General features: G+C 43.0%; 1 protein-coding gene across 3 annotated transcripts in view; it reads left to right on the top strand.

Moving 5' to 3' along the window:
- The window catches only part of LOC138969494 (exocyst complex component 1-like), a 44,077-nt gene that overhangs the window by 13,225 nt on the left and 14,729 nt on the right, over positions 1–16,123 (top strand). For all 3 annotated transcript variants that reach the window (XM_070342298.1, XM_070342299.1, XM_070342297.1), the window contains exons 13-14: positions 5,111–5,233; positions 14,167–14,240. In XM_070342298.1, the coding sequence (XP_070198399.1) occupies positions 5,111–5,233; positions 14,167–14,240 (197 nt within the window). The remainder of the gene's footprint in view (positions 1–5,110; positions 5,234–14,166; positions 14,241–16,123) is intronic.

The following is a 16,123-nucleotide window of genomic DNA, read 5'->3' as shown; positions in this document are numbered from 1 at the left end:
ATGGGGCTATATATTTGCAATATGTCAGCAGCAAACCAACAATTTAAAGGGATTCTATTGATCTGACAGTTTATGGCAATTTGACAAATCTGATGAATTTGGGGAATCTGTCGTACCCTAATCTAGACGCACACAGCAGGATTTGCTCAAAAAGGCACCGCAAGTATGGTTATTAATTAACTCTAAGTGTCCTATAAGACTTTGAAGCTTTCTCTTCCCTGATCCTGTTATTTTCTGACTAAATTGTGTGAAACAGAGGTGGTTCAGTAAATAAATCATTTCTTTTTTGTTTGTGAATGGTTTTAATCCAATTTTTTTTTAGATGTTCAAATATGAATGCTGATTATGTTAATTGGAAGTTTAGACATTTTTGAAGATTAACCTTAGTTGTAAAAAGCCGTTAAGTGTATTAATTACAGGTGACAGTTTAAAAATAGAGTCAAAACCAAACCAAGGTGTTTCATTCTTTGTATTCATGACAAACAAACAGAACATTCCATTGTTTATGTAAACCTGCACTTTTACTCACTTGTTTCAACTGTCACATATCAACTGTCACATGTCAACTGTCACCCTAAAAAATAAAAAAAAAATAAAAAAAAAACCGCGCACACACACGAGTGTTTATGCACTTTTTTTTCCCACTTGTTTCAACTGTCACATATCAACTGTCACATTCAAAAAAAAAAAAAAAAAAAAAAACACACACACACACACACACAACAGTGTTTATGTGTAAACCTGCACTTCTACTGACTTGTTTTAACTGTCAAATATCAACTGTCAAATATCAACTGTCACATTCATAAAAAAAAAATTAAAAAAAAACAAACAAAAAACACACACACACGACAGTGTTTATGCACTTTTTTTTCTCACTTGTTTCAACTGTCACATATCAACTGTCACATTAAAACACACACACACACACACACACACACACACACACACACACACACACACACACACACACACACACACAACAGTGTTTATGTGTAAACCTGCACTTCTACTGACTTGTTTTAACTGTCAAATATCAACTGTCAAATATCAACTGTCACATTCATAAAAAAAAACAAGTCGCGTAAGGCGAAAATACAATATTTAGTCAAGTAGCTGTCGAACTCACAGAATGAAACGCAATGCCATTTTACTCGTAGCATCGTCAGGCCACCGCTCATGGCAAAGGCAGTGAAATTGACAAGAAGAGCGGGGTAGTAGTTGCGCTAAGAAGGATAGCACGCTTTTCTGTACCTCTCTTTGTTTTAACTTTCTGAGCGTGTTTTTAATCCAAACATATCATATCTATATGTTTTTGGAATCAGGAACCGACAAGGAATAAGATGAAAGTGTTTTTAAATTGATTTGGACAATTTAATTTTGATAATAATTTTTATATATTTAATTTTCAGAGCTTGTTTTTAATCCGAATATAACATATTTATATGTTTTTGGAATCAGCAAATGATGGAGAATAAGATAAACGTAAATTTGGATCGTTTTATAAATTTTTATTTTTTTTTACAATTTTCAGATTTTTAATGACCAAAGTCATTAATTAATTTTTAAGCCACCAAGCTGAAATGCAATACCGAACCCCGGGCTTCGTCGAAGATTACTTGACCAAAATTTCAACCAATTTGGTTGAAAAATGAGGGCGTGACAGTGCCGCCTCAACTTTCACGAAAAGCCGGATATGACGTCATCAAAGACATTTATCAAAAAAATGAAAAAAACGTTCGGGGATTTCATACCCAGGAACTCTCATGTCAAATTTCATAAAGATCGGTCCAGTAGTTTAGTCTGAATCGCTCTACACACACACACACACACACACACACACACGCACGCACGCACATACACCACGACCCTCGTTTCGATTCCCCCTCGATGTTAAAATATTTAGTCAAAACTTGACTAAATATAAAAAACCACACACACACACACACACACACAACAGTGTTTATGTAAACCTGCACTTCTACTGACTTCTTTCAACTGTCACATATATTGTAAGCCTTTTCGCATGGACGCTTTGTTATTTGCTTTTAAAATTTTGTCAGGATTTTAGGCGCAAGCGGGCGTCAGATGTTGATTACGAAAATGCTCCAAAGTTTGCGAATTCTCCAGGTTTTTGTTGTGCTTGCCAGTTGCAACTTCCTTTGCAATCTGTTTATTACACACAACATTTAGAAAAGTGAAGACGAACAAAGATAAAATTTCATGCAAAAGATAGTTAGACAAGAGAGAATTTTTACAACACCAGAGTGAGACGAGTGAGAACTTTGGACAATGCACATAAGGACGGGGTAGCCCACATCAGTTTAACATTTTAACTCAACGTTTATTTAGGGTTTTTTTGTTTTTTTGTTCCGCCAACTTGTCCAGTTACAAAAGGGAAATAAAATAAAGATAAGAAAATAAATCAGCATTTCAAATATCAACTGTCACATTAAAAAAAAAAAAAATTAAAAAAAAAACCAACACACACAGTGACACACACACACAACCACAACAGTGTTTATGTAAACATGGGGGAGAACTTTTTGAGAACAGTTTCTGAGAAAAAATATCCTCAAGTGAGACAGTTCGCATTGACTTTCTCTCGCAATGTACACAATCACTCATTGATCAGCATCACCCTCAAAGCTACAGGCAAATCCAGCTAACTCACAAACGGTTAAGTCAAAATTTCGCTTAGCACAAAAAGAAATTCTGGTCCGGAATTATCCCTCTTTATCTATGTGTACAAAGTACCCTGAGCTCGAAATGGGATTTCTCTTACGTAAGTCGAAAGACGGATAGCACACAACAGAAAGTCAGTCCCAAAGACAAAGTTTACTCTATATTTACTACAGCAACTCGAAACACGAAACTTGGCGTCTCACACTAGCGCATTGTGTAACCTTATTCCCTTCTTCTCTACACGGACGCCACACCGACTGGTCAGTCGGCACGCAATAAAGTATGAACTGAAGTTAGGAGGGGGCGAGGAGTAAGGAGGGGGCGAGGAGTAAGGAGAATTATCCAACTCCAAGAAAACACTCTGAAAAAGGTGGGGAAGTGGTGACAAGGCAGTGAACGCACTCACCATGCACTGACATACGAAAGCAGCCACACAAACACAGCACAGAGGCAGAGGCAGGTGTGCAGATGCTTTGTGAGAATAAGCGTTGAAAACCAGTTTGAATAAAAAAAAAACCCAGCAGATGGAGCCGCATGTCATAATCATTCTTCTTGTCTGGCTTTATTGACTGCATGCCGATCTTGTGGCAGTGACTTTTCACTCTTCAGTCGGACTGTTCACAAACCGCTCTCACTCTCCCTCACTGACTACCCTAAGCCCTACAACTGATCTTTGGAAATTGTTTGGAAGAGTACACCTCTCTATTTCTCTCCAATGCTCTTCCTGCTGACTTCAGTGACACCGGACACCCCACTGAGTTTAGCCAGCTACCCCCACCCCCCCCCCCCCCCTCTCTCTCTCTCTCTCTCTCCCCAGACATATACTGTTTGGTGCTGTGGCCAGAGAGGTGTCACCGGCTAATTGAGGCCAGCTGCACTGTTCACTCAGAGCAAAACTAGTTGACTGTGTCTAACTTTTGACAAAGCAACACAACTGAAGGGTTCACAGATGTCAATGTCATCGTCGCTGCTACTCAATGGAATGTCCGAAATTCCGGATGAAAAGTCAGATAAATCGGCAGTGTGCACACTTGACACAGAAATGTCACTTTGACCTGAATCTGCAAGGCCTAACACATCAGCAGGGTTGCCGAAGTTCCGAATGTCAGCGCGATCGAATCCATGAAAAGATGATGAAGATGATGAAGATGAACAATCCAAGTCAGCCATTTTGATCCAAACATTCTCTCGCAAAAAACTCAACTAAAATCGGTCAGGAAAAATAGAAAGGGTAAAAAAAAAACTGAGACCAAAATCACCAACTGTCAGCGGTTGTTGACAAACGAGCACCACTCGCGGTTTTCTTCGTGAAGAGCTGTATTTCCGGGTTATTCCCCTTTAGCCTTAGCTACAGGTACGCGCGCGGTTTCAAGCGGATCAGGATCGTCAGCGACAAGCGGAACGGCGCGGTATAGGACATTAAGAGTTAAAGAGCCCGGCTACTCTCCAGTGGAGGAGACAACAAGTCGCGTCAGGCGAAAATACAACATTTAGTCAAGCTCAGTCGAACTCACAGAATGAAACTGAACGCATTGCATTTTTTCCGCAAGACCGTATACTCGTAGCATCGTCAGTCTACCGCTCGTGGCAAAGGCAGTGAAATTAACAATACAGAAAAGCGCGGTAGCGGTTGCGCTGAAAAGGAATTGGCCCGCTTTTCTATATCTCTATTCTTTTTAACTCTCTGAACGTGTTTTTAATCCAAACATGTCATATCTATATGTTTTTGGAATCATGAACGGACAAGGAATAAGATGAAATTGTTTTTAAATCGATTTCGGAAATTTAATTTTAATCATAATTTTTATATTTTTAATCTTCAGAGCTTGTTTTTAATCCGAATATAACATAATTATATGTTTTTGGAATCAGAAAATGATGAAGAATACGATTAACGTAATTTTGGATCGTTTTATAAAAAAATAATTTTAATTACAATTTTCAGATTTGTTAATGACCAAAGTCATTAATTAAATGTTAAGCCTCCAAGCTGAAATGCAATACCAAAGTCCGGCCTTCGTCGAAGATTGCTTGGCCAAAATTTCAATCTATTTTATTGAAAAATGAGGGTGTGACAGTGCCGCCTCAACTTTTACAAAATGCCGGATATAACGTCATCAAAGACATTTATCGAAAAAAAGAAAAAAAGTCTGGGGATATCATGCCCAGGAACTCTCATGTAAAATTTCATAAAGATTGGTCCTGTAGTTTACTCTGAATCGCTCTACACACACACACAGACACACATATACACCACGACCCTCGTTTCGATTCCCCCTCTATGTTAAAACATTTAGTCAAAACTTGACTAAATGTAAAAAGAAGTCCAGAAAATTTGACAGTGTTCTGGAAAGCTCGGTATAAGTTGCACAACAGTCACTTTCAAGTTTACGCTCACCTTGTTTTCTTCTCTGGTGTTTTACAGGTGTTGGAAAAGGTGCTATCAGAGCTTGAGAGAGTCTGCATCGCAGAGCAGGATTTCTGTTTCCGCTTTTTTCACCTGATTGACAACAAGAGCAGTCACGCCAACCTGGAGCAGGCTGCCAAAGTAAGCACATGTTGATAGGAGATAATTATAGTGCCCTCTTTCGGGAAGATGCGTGCAAGATGAAGTTACCAATCACAACACATGCACACATACATTACACTCATGTATTCACACAGGCCCGGCATTCATGCACACATACATTACACTCATGTATTCACACAGGCCCGGCATTCATGCACACATACATTACACTCATGTATTCACACAGGCCCGGCATTCATGCACACATACATTACACTCATGTATTCACACAGGCCCGGCATTCATGCACACATACATTACACTCATGTATTCACACAGGCCCGGCATTCATGCACACATACATTACACTCATGTATTCACACAGGCCCGGCATTCATGCACACATACATTACACTCATGTATTCACACAGGCCCGGCATTCATGCACACATACATTACACTCATGTATTCACACAGGCCCGGCATTCATGCACACATACATTACACTCATGTATTCACACAGGCCCGGCATTCATGCACACATACATTACACTCATGTATTCACACAGGCCCGGCATTCATGCACACATACATTACACCCATGTATTCACACAGGCCCGGCATTCATGCACACATACATTACACTCATGTATTCACACAGGCCCGGCATTAAATAACATATTCTTACTACAACTCACATAAATAGCATTAACTTCAGTTTGATGCGTAAGACATTGAAGTACTAACCCTGGAAACAGGGGGAGGTAACCCCCAAATCAAAACAAAACCTTGACAACAAGGCCCTGGTAGTTACCTCCCCTCACCGGTAGCCCGCGCATGCGCGGCACATATCACCGGCAAACTCATTCCCTTCTTCAACACCGTGCTGTACAGACGTGTTGGTACTTGCTGGGCTTTTCAGCCTTGGGTCTCCTGTGAGGACGACCTTTTGACCCTGGTTCATCTTGCTAGCTGTTGGTGAGATCTTTCTTGTTTACAACGTTTGTTTATGGTAACTGTTCACTTGTGAAAATGTCTTTCTCCGTTTCTCGGAGTTTGTTTTGGTTTTCACTTGGGCGGGAGAGAGCTGTTGCTCTCTCAGACATGTTTTGTCTCTCCCGCTGAGCAGTTATTTTGTTGTTCAAGCCTAGTCTAGTGACTTATCTGTAACGTTTTCTTGTTATAGCTTGTACCGCCATTTGCATTTGTTGGTAAATGGCGTCGTACTTTGTGCTCCGTCTTACGGAGTCGTTCTGTTTACACGGATTTTACTGTAGCGCTGCCAGGCGGGTGACTTTCGTTTTCCCGCCTAGCAGTTATTTTGTTGTTCAAGCTTAGTCTAGTGACTTATCTGTAACGTTTTCTTGTTATAGCTTGTGCCGCCATTTGCATTTGTTGGTAAATGGCTTTGTACTTCGTGCTCCGTCTTACGGAGTTGTACTTTTAACACGGCGACTATTACTGTAGTGCTGCCAGACAGGCGACTTTCGTTTCCCTGCTGAGCAGTGTGTTCTTTCGTTAAGCTTAAGTCTAGTGACTTACTCCTTACAGGCTTGGTTGAGCTTGCGCCGCCTTTGTTCGTGTTATGTTAAAGCTTGTTCTCCGTTCTCGGAGTTGTAGTTTCAACATGGCGGTCTTTAGCGTTAGCTCTGTCGGGCAGGGTACTTTGTTACCTGCTGAGCAGTTTGTTCTGTTGTGTAAGCTTAGGTCTTATGACTTATCTTTTACAGATTATTTTTGTGACGTGCCGCCATTTGCATTATTTTTTCTGCCGGTTGTTGAACTTTTGGCTCCGTTTTCTGGAGTTTTTTGTTGCTTCAACCTAGTGTAGGCAGTGCCCGGTGTTACGGGTGCATGCCGCCATTTGCATTTTAGTTTTTTGTAATTATTTTTGCGAAATTTTCGATCCGGTGAGCAAGGAGTCGTTGCGTGTTTCGATTGATCCTCCTGCTAGCTTGCCCGTTTTGTCGCCGCAGGAGAAAGAGACCCAGGCGGTCTCGCGCGATGAATTGTTTGCTCTTTTTTTTTCTACTTTCAAGGATCAAATGAGGGAGATGCTGGCAACTGACAGGGGTGTGTCTTCCTCCACCATTCCAGCTTTGCCTCCAGGGGTTGGCAACGCTGCCTCTTTGTCGAGGATTGTTCATTCTGCTACGATTACGTCGGCGGACGTTGCTGTTCCTCAGCTTTCGGCTTCGGCCGATCAGGTACGTGTTCGTGGAAGTTCGGGGTGTTCGGCGCAAATGCGTGCTGCTCATCTCGACGGTTATTCCACCCTTGACGCTGGGGCCGGTACGTCCGGTCCCTCGTACTCGGGTTCAACTGCTTCGGCAAAGGGATTTCCGGCCACAGGATTTCTTCCGGGAGATCGTGGCACTTTCATTTTGTTACCATCGACTTCCGGTTCACAGCCTACGGGGGTTCCGGTCGTTGGTGGTAACGGCAATCCGTTTCCTGCCTACGCTTCCGCTGAGGCGATTGCGGACGGTGGGGGACAGGTTGGGTCAGCTTCCGGGTAAAGCACAGGTGTGTTCCGGTCGCCTTCCCTTCCGGATTGCCAGCTACCGCTGGTTCCGGTCCGCCGGTTCCGGGGTAGACTTTTGGAAGTTCGGGGCACTCAGCACACGAGCGTGTTGTTTGTCTCGACGGTTATTCCACCCTTGACGCTGGGGCTGGTACGTCCGGTCCCTCGTACTCGGGTTCAACTGCTTCGGCAAAGGGATTTCCGGCCACAGGGTTTCTTTCGGGAGATCGTGGCACTTTCAAATCGTTACCATCGACTTCCGGTTCACAGCCTACGGGGGTTCCGGTCGTTGGTGGTAACGGCAATCCGTTTCCTGCCTACGCTTCCGCTCAGGCGGTTGCGTACGGTGGGGGACAGGATGGGTCAGCTTCCGGGCGAAGCACAGGTGTGTTTCCGGTCGCCTTCCCTTCCGGATTGCCAGCTACCTCTGGTTCCGGGCAATGGTAGCAGCTCGGCTTTGCCGGTCCTCCTTGGTGTGGTTACACAGGGTTCCGGTACGGCGAGTTCATCAGTTCCGTTGCGGGGCAATGATGGTTCCGGTCATGATCGGGCTTCATCGGACATCTTTGTTGATGATGTGGATGTTGACGAGGATTGTGATGACTCTTCCGAGGCGGAACACAACTTTCGAGTTGAGAGGAGGTTCTTGCGCGCGCTGTATGCCGCCGCTGAGGTTACCTCTCGATACTTTGCAGAAGGGGTGACAACTTCGTCTTCTCGTTTAGCGGCACCACCTTTCGCATTTGGCGATTTCCAGGGTGACAATGAGACTAGCGTTCACTTCCGGTTTCGGGAGTCGCCCTCTGTAGCCTATGAGATGGCTAAGGTGTTGAGTTCCGGTGCTGTTAGCATCTTTCCTCTGTTCACTGCTCATGGGGATGCGTCGGAGTCTGTTCAGCCATGGCTGGCTTCTCCGAGCAATTGTTCTCGCACGTCGTCTTTCATGCTTCGTAAACCAAAGCTGAACGGGAAGCCCAATCATTCTTTTGATCCTTTTGCACTTCCGAGTTCCCCGCTTCAGGTCACTCCTGCGTTGGGGGACAATCATTTACGGCTTCGGCCAATGATGGTTCTGGGAACAAGGACTCTTTGCCAAGTAGGCTTCCAATGTCAACCCTTTGGGTTTCAGGTTGTTGGTGGTTTTGGTATCCCGTCTCTCACTTCTGTTTTCGGAGTGAAGGACTGTACGCATTAGCATCAGCCCACACTGTCAAGGTGTTGCGGGTGTTTTGGACTAGGGATTTTGCCTATTTCTGGTTCGTTTTTTTTGACGTTCCAGGTAATCGTAGCACTTTGTTCTTGCCTGTCCGCAACTTCTGATGTCAACCCTTTGGGGTCCAGGTTGTTGGGAGCAGTGATGCCGTGTATCTTACTTCCTGTTCTGCTGCGGCTGTTTAGGATGGTAAGGTTTTGTACGTGATGGCATCTATGATTACTGCTTGCGTAGGTCCCCGCGTCTGACTTTTAGTCTCTCAGCGGATCAGACGCGTTCTGGGTTTTCGGCCATATTCAGGGTGTTTCTTGATTGGCGGCGAAATTTATTCCGGATTTTTCTTAAGGATGCTCCTTAGTTCACGACAGCTGTCGGTTTTTGAGCGTTCATCGTTTTTGTCCTCTCGAGGAGGTTGTTCGGACTTTCTTTTGACTTCCTCTGTTTTGACAAGAAGCGTCTGAAGTCAGTTTGGGGGCAACATGACGGCCGGTTTCGGCGACTTTGTCTTACCTACGGGTAGCGACGGTCCAGTTCATAGTCATAGTCATTCATTGGTGCTTTCTGCCACGACCCACGAAGTTATGAGTGCTTGTCTTTGCTAGACTTGGACTCTTAACGCAGGAAGTTTTACTGCGTCATTCGCTCGGTCTTGATTGGGTAGTTGCTCAAGCAGGTCATGCACCAGCAGTAGCCTACTTTTGGCTAACCGTTTGGATCATGTTGGGTTCACAGCTTGGTTCATTAGAGGGTGAGTGTTCTGGTAGTTTGGGTACTTCAGGAACACGTTTGCTCGTTCTTGAGATTTTTCTCACCGACGAGGGCTTGATATCTTTTTCTCAGGTATCACTTGTTTTCGGTAGGAGATCGGTCACGATCTGACGTCATCTCCTAGGCCTGGCGGGCTTCACACCCTCCCAGGGTGTAACATAGCGACATTATGTTTTAACGGTCGCTACAGGGTTTGTCCTATTCAGTTCTGTGTTGACAAACTTAGGCTCTGATCGTTCCACGTTCGGCACTACAGCTAGCTCCCACTGTATGCTTGCTTCCTTTCTTGTCGATTAAATTTAAAGTCGCTTTGGTTTTGATGAGCAATCTCGGTTCATCTCTTGATGAGAGGTTGCATTCTCGCCGACCTGCAAATTGTTGCCTTTGTTTTCGGCTTTTAGTCATTCGACTCTTTTGTGGGAGAGTCTAGCAAGGCCAGATGTTTTCCGACATTTGTCTTGCCCTATCCTTTGAACAAGGGGCAAGTTATTGTCTCTGGTTCATTGCGAACTTTTACCGTTTTCTCTTGGACTATGGTGCTGTGGTTTACTCAAGCCTTAATCTTTTAGTGCTTCACTCCGTGGAGGGTGTTTCACTTGTGGTCGTTTGGAACTTCTTGTTCTCTTCGAGGGGAGACGCAAAGGTTCGTTTTTATTACTCGCTCGCCTCGGAGGACATATCTGTTTGTCTTCCGAACTTGCACGGCTCTCTTTTGAGTTAAGAGCTGTCTTTCTGGTCTAGCCGTTTGTAAGAGATTGTTCTCTCTTTTCGTCAGTCACGACCAAGACAGCGTATTTTAGGCCTTTTCACTTAGCTTAGGTCTCAACAGGCTTTACGTGAAAGGGGTTATTTATCTAGGTTGATTTTTTTCTGGTGGTTTCTTTGCCATCATTAACTTTCTATGAGTGCAAATAAAAGGGGGGGGGGGGCAGTCAGCCCTTCCTCCAGCACCTGCATTAGTGCAAGTTCTAGATTCTGGGCATAGGCTTTAGCATTCTCCAGTTCAGGAGGATGTTAAGACTTTCCACGAACTGTTGTTATCGTAGGAAGTCTATGTTTCGTTATTCTGGAGGAACGTCGTCAGGTCTTGACAAGACTTTTCTCTTTCTACGCCCTGCGTGGTAAGGGCCCTGCGTCCAAGCTTTTGTCTTTTGAAAATTAATTCCAACTTGGGATTTCTTTTTGTTTTTAAGCTCTTTTTTAAGAGCCATAGATTTGGAGACATGCTAGCCTTTCTTTATAGGAAGGCTCTCAGACTCCTTTTTGTCAGTGTTCACTTCCCCTTAAGGGTGTAGCGTTTTACATACTTCTGGGTCTCGCTCAAGGTTTTGAGTATTTGACTTACTTGTCTTGCATGGCTCCTTTTGGTTCTTGCGGTTCAACGGATAGAACCAAATTATTGCTAGGCAGCCCTGACTAGATGGGCTTTTACACTCATTAACAGGCTTATGAGTGCGGCAGTCAAATGGGGGGGGGAGCTTTCTTTCTTCCTCTGGGTTGTCTAGAATTCATGGGGCCTGAGCTTGGACCCTTTATCCGGTGGTTCTGTTGCCAGACAATTCTCGTATGGCACCTCAGTGGTGTTTGGACGTCATGTTTAGACGTCTTTCTTTACTACTTTTGTGCGTGTTTTAGTACCCACTGCAATGGTAGTAGTTGCTTACCAATTATGGTTGAAGCAGGCTGGTTTCTTATCATGTTAAGTGAGATTCCCGCCACCTTATGTAGCAATCTGCTATTTATGTGAGTTGTAGTAAGAATATGTTATTTAATCGAAAATTTCTTAATAAATTTTCATTTAATTAATATACTTACCAACTCACATAGTTAATGCCCTCCCATCCTACCCCGCAATCGTTTTTTGACTCACATGCGAAGCAAAAGTGAGTCTATGTACTCACCCGAGTCGTCCGTCCGTCCGTCCGTCCGGACGTCTGTCCGGACGTCCGTCCGTCCGTCCGGAAAACTTTAACGTTGGATATTTCTTGGACACTATTCAGTCTATCATTACCAAATTTGGCAAGATGGTGTATGATGACAAGGCCCCAAAAAACATACATAGCATCTTGACCTTACTTCAAGGTCAAGGTCGCAGGGGCCATAAATGTTGCCTAAAAAACAGCTATTTTTCACATTTTTCACATTTTCTCTGAAGTTTTTGAGATTCAATACCTCACCTATATATGATATATAGGGCAAAGTAAGCCCCATCTTTTGATACCAGTTTGGTTTACCTTGCTTCAAGGTCAAGGTCACAGGAGCTCTTCAAAGTTGGATTGTATACATATTTTGAAGTGACCTTGACCCTGAACTATGGAAGATAACTGTTTCAAACTTAAAAATTATGTGGGGCACATGTTATGCTTTCATCATGAGACACATTTGGTCACATATGATCAAGGTCAAGGTCACTTTGACCCTTATGAAATGTGACCAAAATAAGGTAGTGAACCACTAAAAGTGACCATATCTCATGGTAGAAAGAGCCAATAAGCACCATTGTACTTCCTATGTCTTGAATTAACAGCTTTGTGTTGCATGACCTTGGATGACCTTGACCTTGGGTCAAGGTCACATGTATTTTGGTAGGAAAAATGTGTAAAGCATGTGAGTCGTATGGGCTTTGCCCTTCTTGTTTGTTAATGGTTGAAGGTGGTGTTTCATTGGGAATGAGTTTGCCGGTGATATGTGCCGCGCATGCGCGGGCTACCGGTGAGGGGAGGTAACTACCAGGGCCTTGTTGTCAAGGTTTTGTTTTGATTTGGGGGTTACCTCCCCCTGTTTCCAGGGTTAGTACTTCAATGTCTTACGCATCAAACTGAAGTTAATGCTATTTATGTGAGTTGGTAAGTATATTAATTAAATGAAAATTTATTAAGAAATTTTCGATTCATGCACACATACATTACACTCATGTATTCACACAGGCCCGGCATTCATGCACACCTACATTACACTCATGTATTCACACAGGCCCGGCATTCATGCACACATACATTACACTCATGTATTCACACAGGCCCGGCATTCATGCACACATACATTACACTCATGTATTCACACAGGCCCGGCATTCATGCACACATACATTACACTCATGTATTCACACAGGCCCGGCATTCATGCACACACGCGCGCTCACACACACACACACACACACACACACACACACACACACACACACATATATTTTATTTTTGTTTTGTCAGCTAGAGGATACTTTCATTCATTTGAAAGCCTGCATTGACAGACCTGCGGTTCATGATCGTGCAGGCGGGAAAGATGATACAGTTGAACCTGTCTACATGTATTACAACTACCAAAGAAACCGATCAAAAATAGTCATTATAGACATGTGGTAGATTAGAAAGCTAAATTATATTAAAAAAAAAAAACACCTTCGGGGATCCTTTGGGGTGGTTATTGTGGGTAGGTGCCCGTCGTTATGGAGAGGTGGTCGCTGGGGCAGGTTCAATTGTTGTTATAAGAGTATTACATACAGTGGAACCCCCCTTAAGGCCTCCACAAATCTGAGAAAATGAGGTCTTGAAAAGGAGGGAGTCTTAAAATGGAGGTGAAATTTACAGAGGTTATGAACAAAAAGTCTGAGAAAACAAGGTCTTAAAATGGAGGGAGTCTTAAAATGGAGGTGAAATTTACAGAGGTTATGAACAAAAAGTCTGAGAAAACAAGGTCTTAAAATGGAGGGAGTCTTAAAATGGAGGTGAAATTTACAGAGGTTATGAACAAAAAGTCTGAGAAAACAAGGTCTTAAAATGGAGGGAGTCTTAAAATGGAGGGAGTCTTAAAATGGAGGTGAAATTTACAGAGGTTATGAACAAAAAGTCTGAGAAAATGAGGTCTTGAAAAGGAGGGAGTCTTAAAATGGAGGTGAAATTTACAGAGGTTATGAACAAAAAGTCTGAGAAAACAAGGTCTTAAAATGGAGGGAGTCTTAAAATGGAGGGAGTCTTAAAATGGAGGTGAAATTTACAGAGGTTATGAACAAAAAGTCTGAGAAAACAAGGTCTTAAAATGGAGGGAGTCTTAAAATGGAGGTGAAATTTACAGAGGTTATGAACAAAAAGTCTGAGAAAACAAGGTCTTAAAATGGAGGGAGTCTTAAAATGGAGGTGAAATTTACAGAGGTTATGAACAAAAAGTCTGAGAAAACTTAGGTCTTGAAAAGGAGGGAGTCTTAAAATGGAGGTGAAATTTACAGAGGTTATGAACAAAAAGTCTGAGAAAACAAGGTCTTAAAATGGAGGGAGTCTTAAAATGGAGGTGAAATTTACAGAGGTTATGAACAAAAAGTCTGAGAAAACTTAGGTCTTAAAAAGGAGGGAGTCTTAAAATGGAGGTGAAATGTACAGAGGTTATGAACAAAAAGTCTGAGAAAACAAGGAGGGGGTCTTAAAAGTGGGGTTCGACTGCATTACGAAGCTGTTTACTACATTATGATTCTAGACTGCGAGCGCTCAGGAAGGGGCACAGGAAGGCCCAGAAGTTGTGTGGCAACCACAGCCTGCAGCCGCCATTGAGTGAGTAGAAAACATTTCCATGCTCATTGATTCAAACTTCTTTTAACCCTTTACGTTCTGTTGGTGTTTTGTTTAAGGCCATGTCAGACGCACAACACAAAACAGTGTTTTCTTTCAAAACAAACACAAAACAGCGTGTTTCCCATGTGACATCCCCCAAAACGCGTTTCAGAAAACACTGTTTTGCATCGTGTTTTGGGTTTTAGAGCATGCTCTAAAATCTGAAAACATGTTTTGGTAGTCAGCCAATGAACGCGGACGATCAACTCACGTGACTCGGTTTCCGGCACCTCGGAGATAGAAAAAAATGGCCGACGCAGATGTGGTACCGATTCAGGGTAGTATCGGACCCATGAATCCTAACTAGAGTCTATGGAGCCTGTCACGATTGAAGAGAGGCAATAATATAAGTGGGCGCTACCAGCCGTGTTGTTTACACACCCAAACACAGCGCGGTAGCTGGACGGGTCAAGCTGACACTGACCGATATTTCTGTGAAAACACGCACCACGCTTCATCTGTGTGTTTCGCGTGTGACATCCCCTCTGTAAAAACATGTGTTTCCCCGACGTTTTGAAATGGTGTTTTTGTCGAAAACATGGCTTTGTGTTGTGCGTCTGTCTTTGCCTTTAGCGCACAGTAATAAATGAATACACAGGAAAGTGGTAATATTGAGGGGAATGAAGTTTACCAGCCATTATGTTTCGTCAGGAATTGATTGCAAGGTCTTGTATCATTTGCCCAAAACTGAAGAACAACTATAGAACTACCAAAAACAACGCGGCACAACAACCATATACGTAAGCATGACTTATTCAACAGGTTCTGTCAATAACAAATTATACATAGTTTACATGTGACAGGGGAGGCTACCGCTCCTTTCACAGCAGACTCTGCACCCGAGTTGTTGGCCTTCAAGTCAACACCGGTGGATTGTGGTGGGGTCTGGTGGTTTCCGATTGTCTGTATGTTCATGGAAACCTTTGGGTTTGCATAACAGTTTTTATTGGGCTAAGAAATTAGCCCTAACATTTTCAATCCTGTTTGATTGCACTTCGCCTCCCGAGGTGATCGTAGTGTTACGGCACTCGGTTACATACACATCCAACCCCAACAGATCTTAATTGTCCTCCGAGTCTGGGAACAATACTGCAAAACATTCACTGAAGCACCACAGTTCAGGGCACACTCCTTTTCGTGAAAACTGTTGGGCTCACTCTCTCACATCTGGTCGGCTAGCTGTCACACAGGGTCAGACCATCCCTCTACTTAGACATATAACAAAAATCAACGCCCAAACTTCTTATTTTGCTGTAGTGTCAGTGGGATTTTTTTCATGAATTTATTTTGTTAAAGGCACCGCTGGGTTTTACAAAAAATTAATTCATCAAAAAATTCCAGCTTAAACTGTGTACTGCAGAGAGCACCCAGCCAGGGTGTTCATTTTTGGTATGTGACCAAGTGGAGGGATGGTCTTTAATTGCCCCATGCAAAAGCCTCACTCAATCCAGATCTGAGATTGTGAATCAAAATGTTTTCACGAGCACGAGTGCATGTGCCTTAAATAATTATCCGTCTTTAGAGAGAACATTAAGTTCAACACACACAACACACACATAATACAGTAATGATCGAAGAGATGACAGATGAAGGCTCAATTATTAGCTTTGCAGGAAAACCTTTTTGTGTTTTTGTTTTGTTTGACTTAATGATAGTGAAATGTTTTGGCTGGCAAACTTCATCTCCGTGCTGTCAACTAACCTGTGTATAACAGTAACAATCTGACACTTATATACTCAGAAATGTACGTATACCCTCTTTGTTTAGCAGCTAGGGTAGATTATAATGTTAGGATCGACACTTGCCCTTTTCTTTCTGGTGTA

Source organism: Littorina saxatilis, linkage group LG6 (assembly GCF_037325665.1).
Source record: "Littorina saxatilis isolate snail1 linkage group LG6, US_GU_Lsax_2.0, whole genome shotgun sequence".
Classification (NCBI taxonomy): domain Eukaryota; kingdom Metazoa; phylum Mollusca; class Gastropoda; order Littorinimorpha; family Littorinidae; genus Littorina; species Littorina saxatilis.
This window is presented reverse-complemented; position numbering and strand designations above follow the sequence as displayed.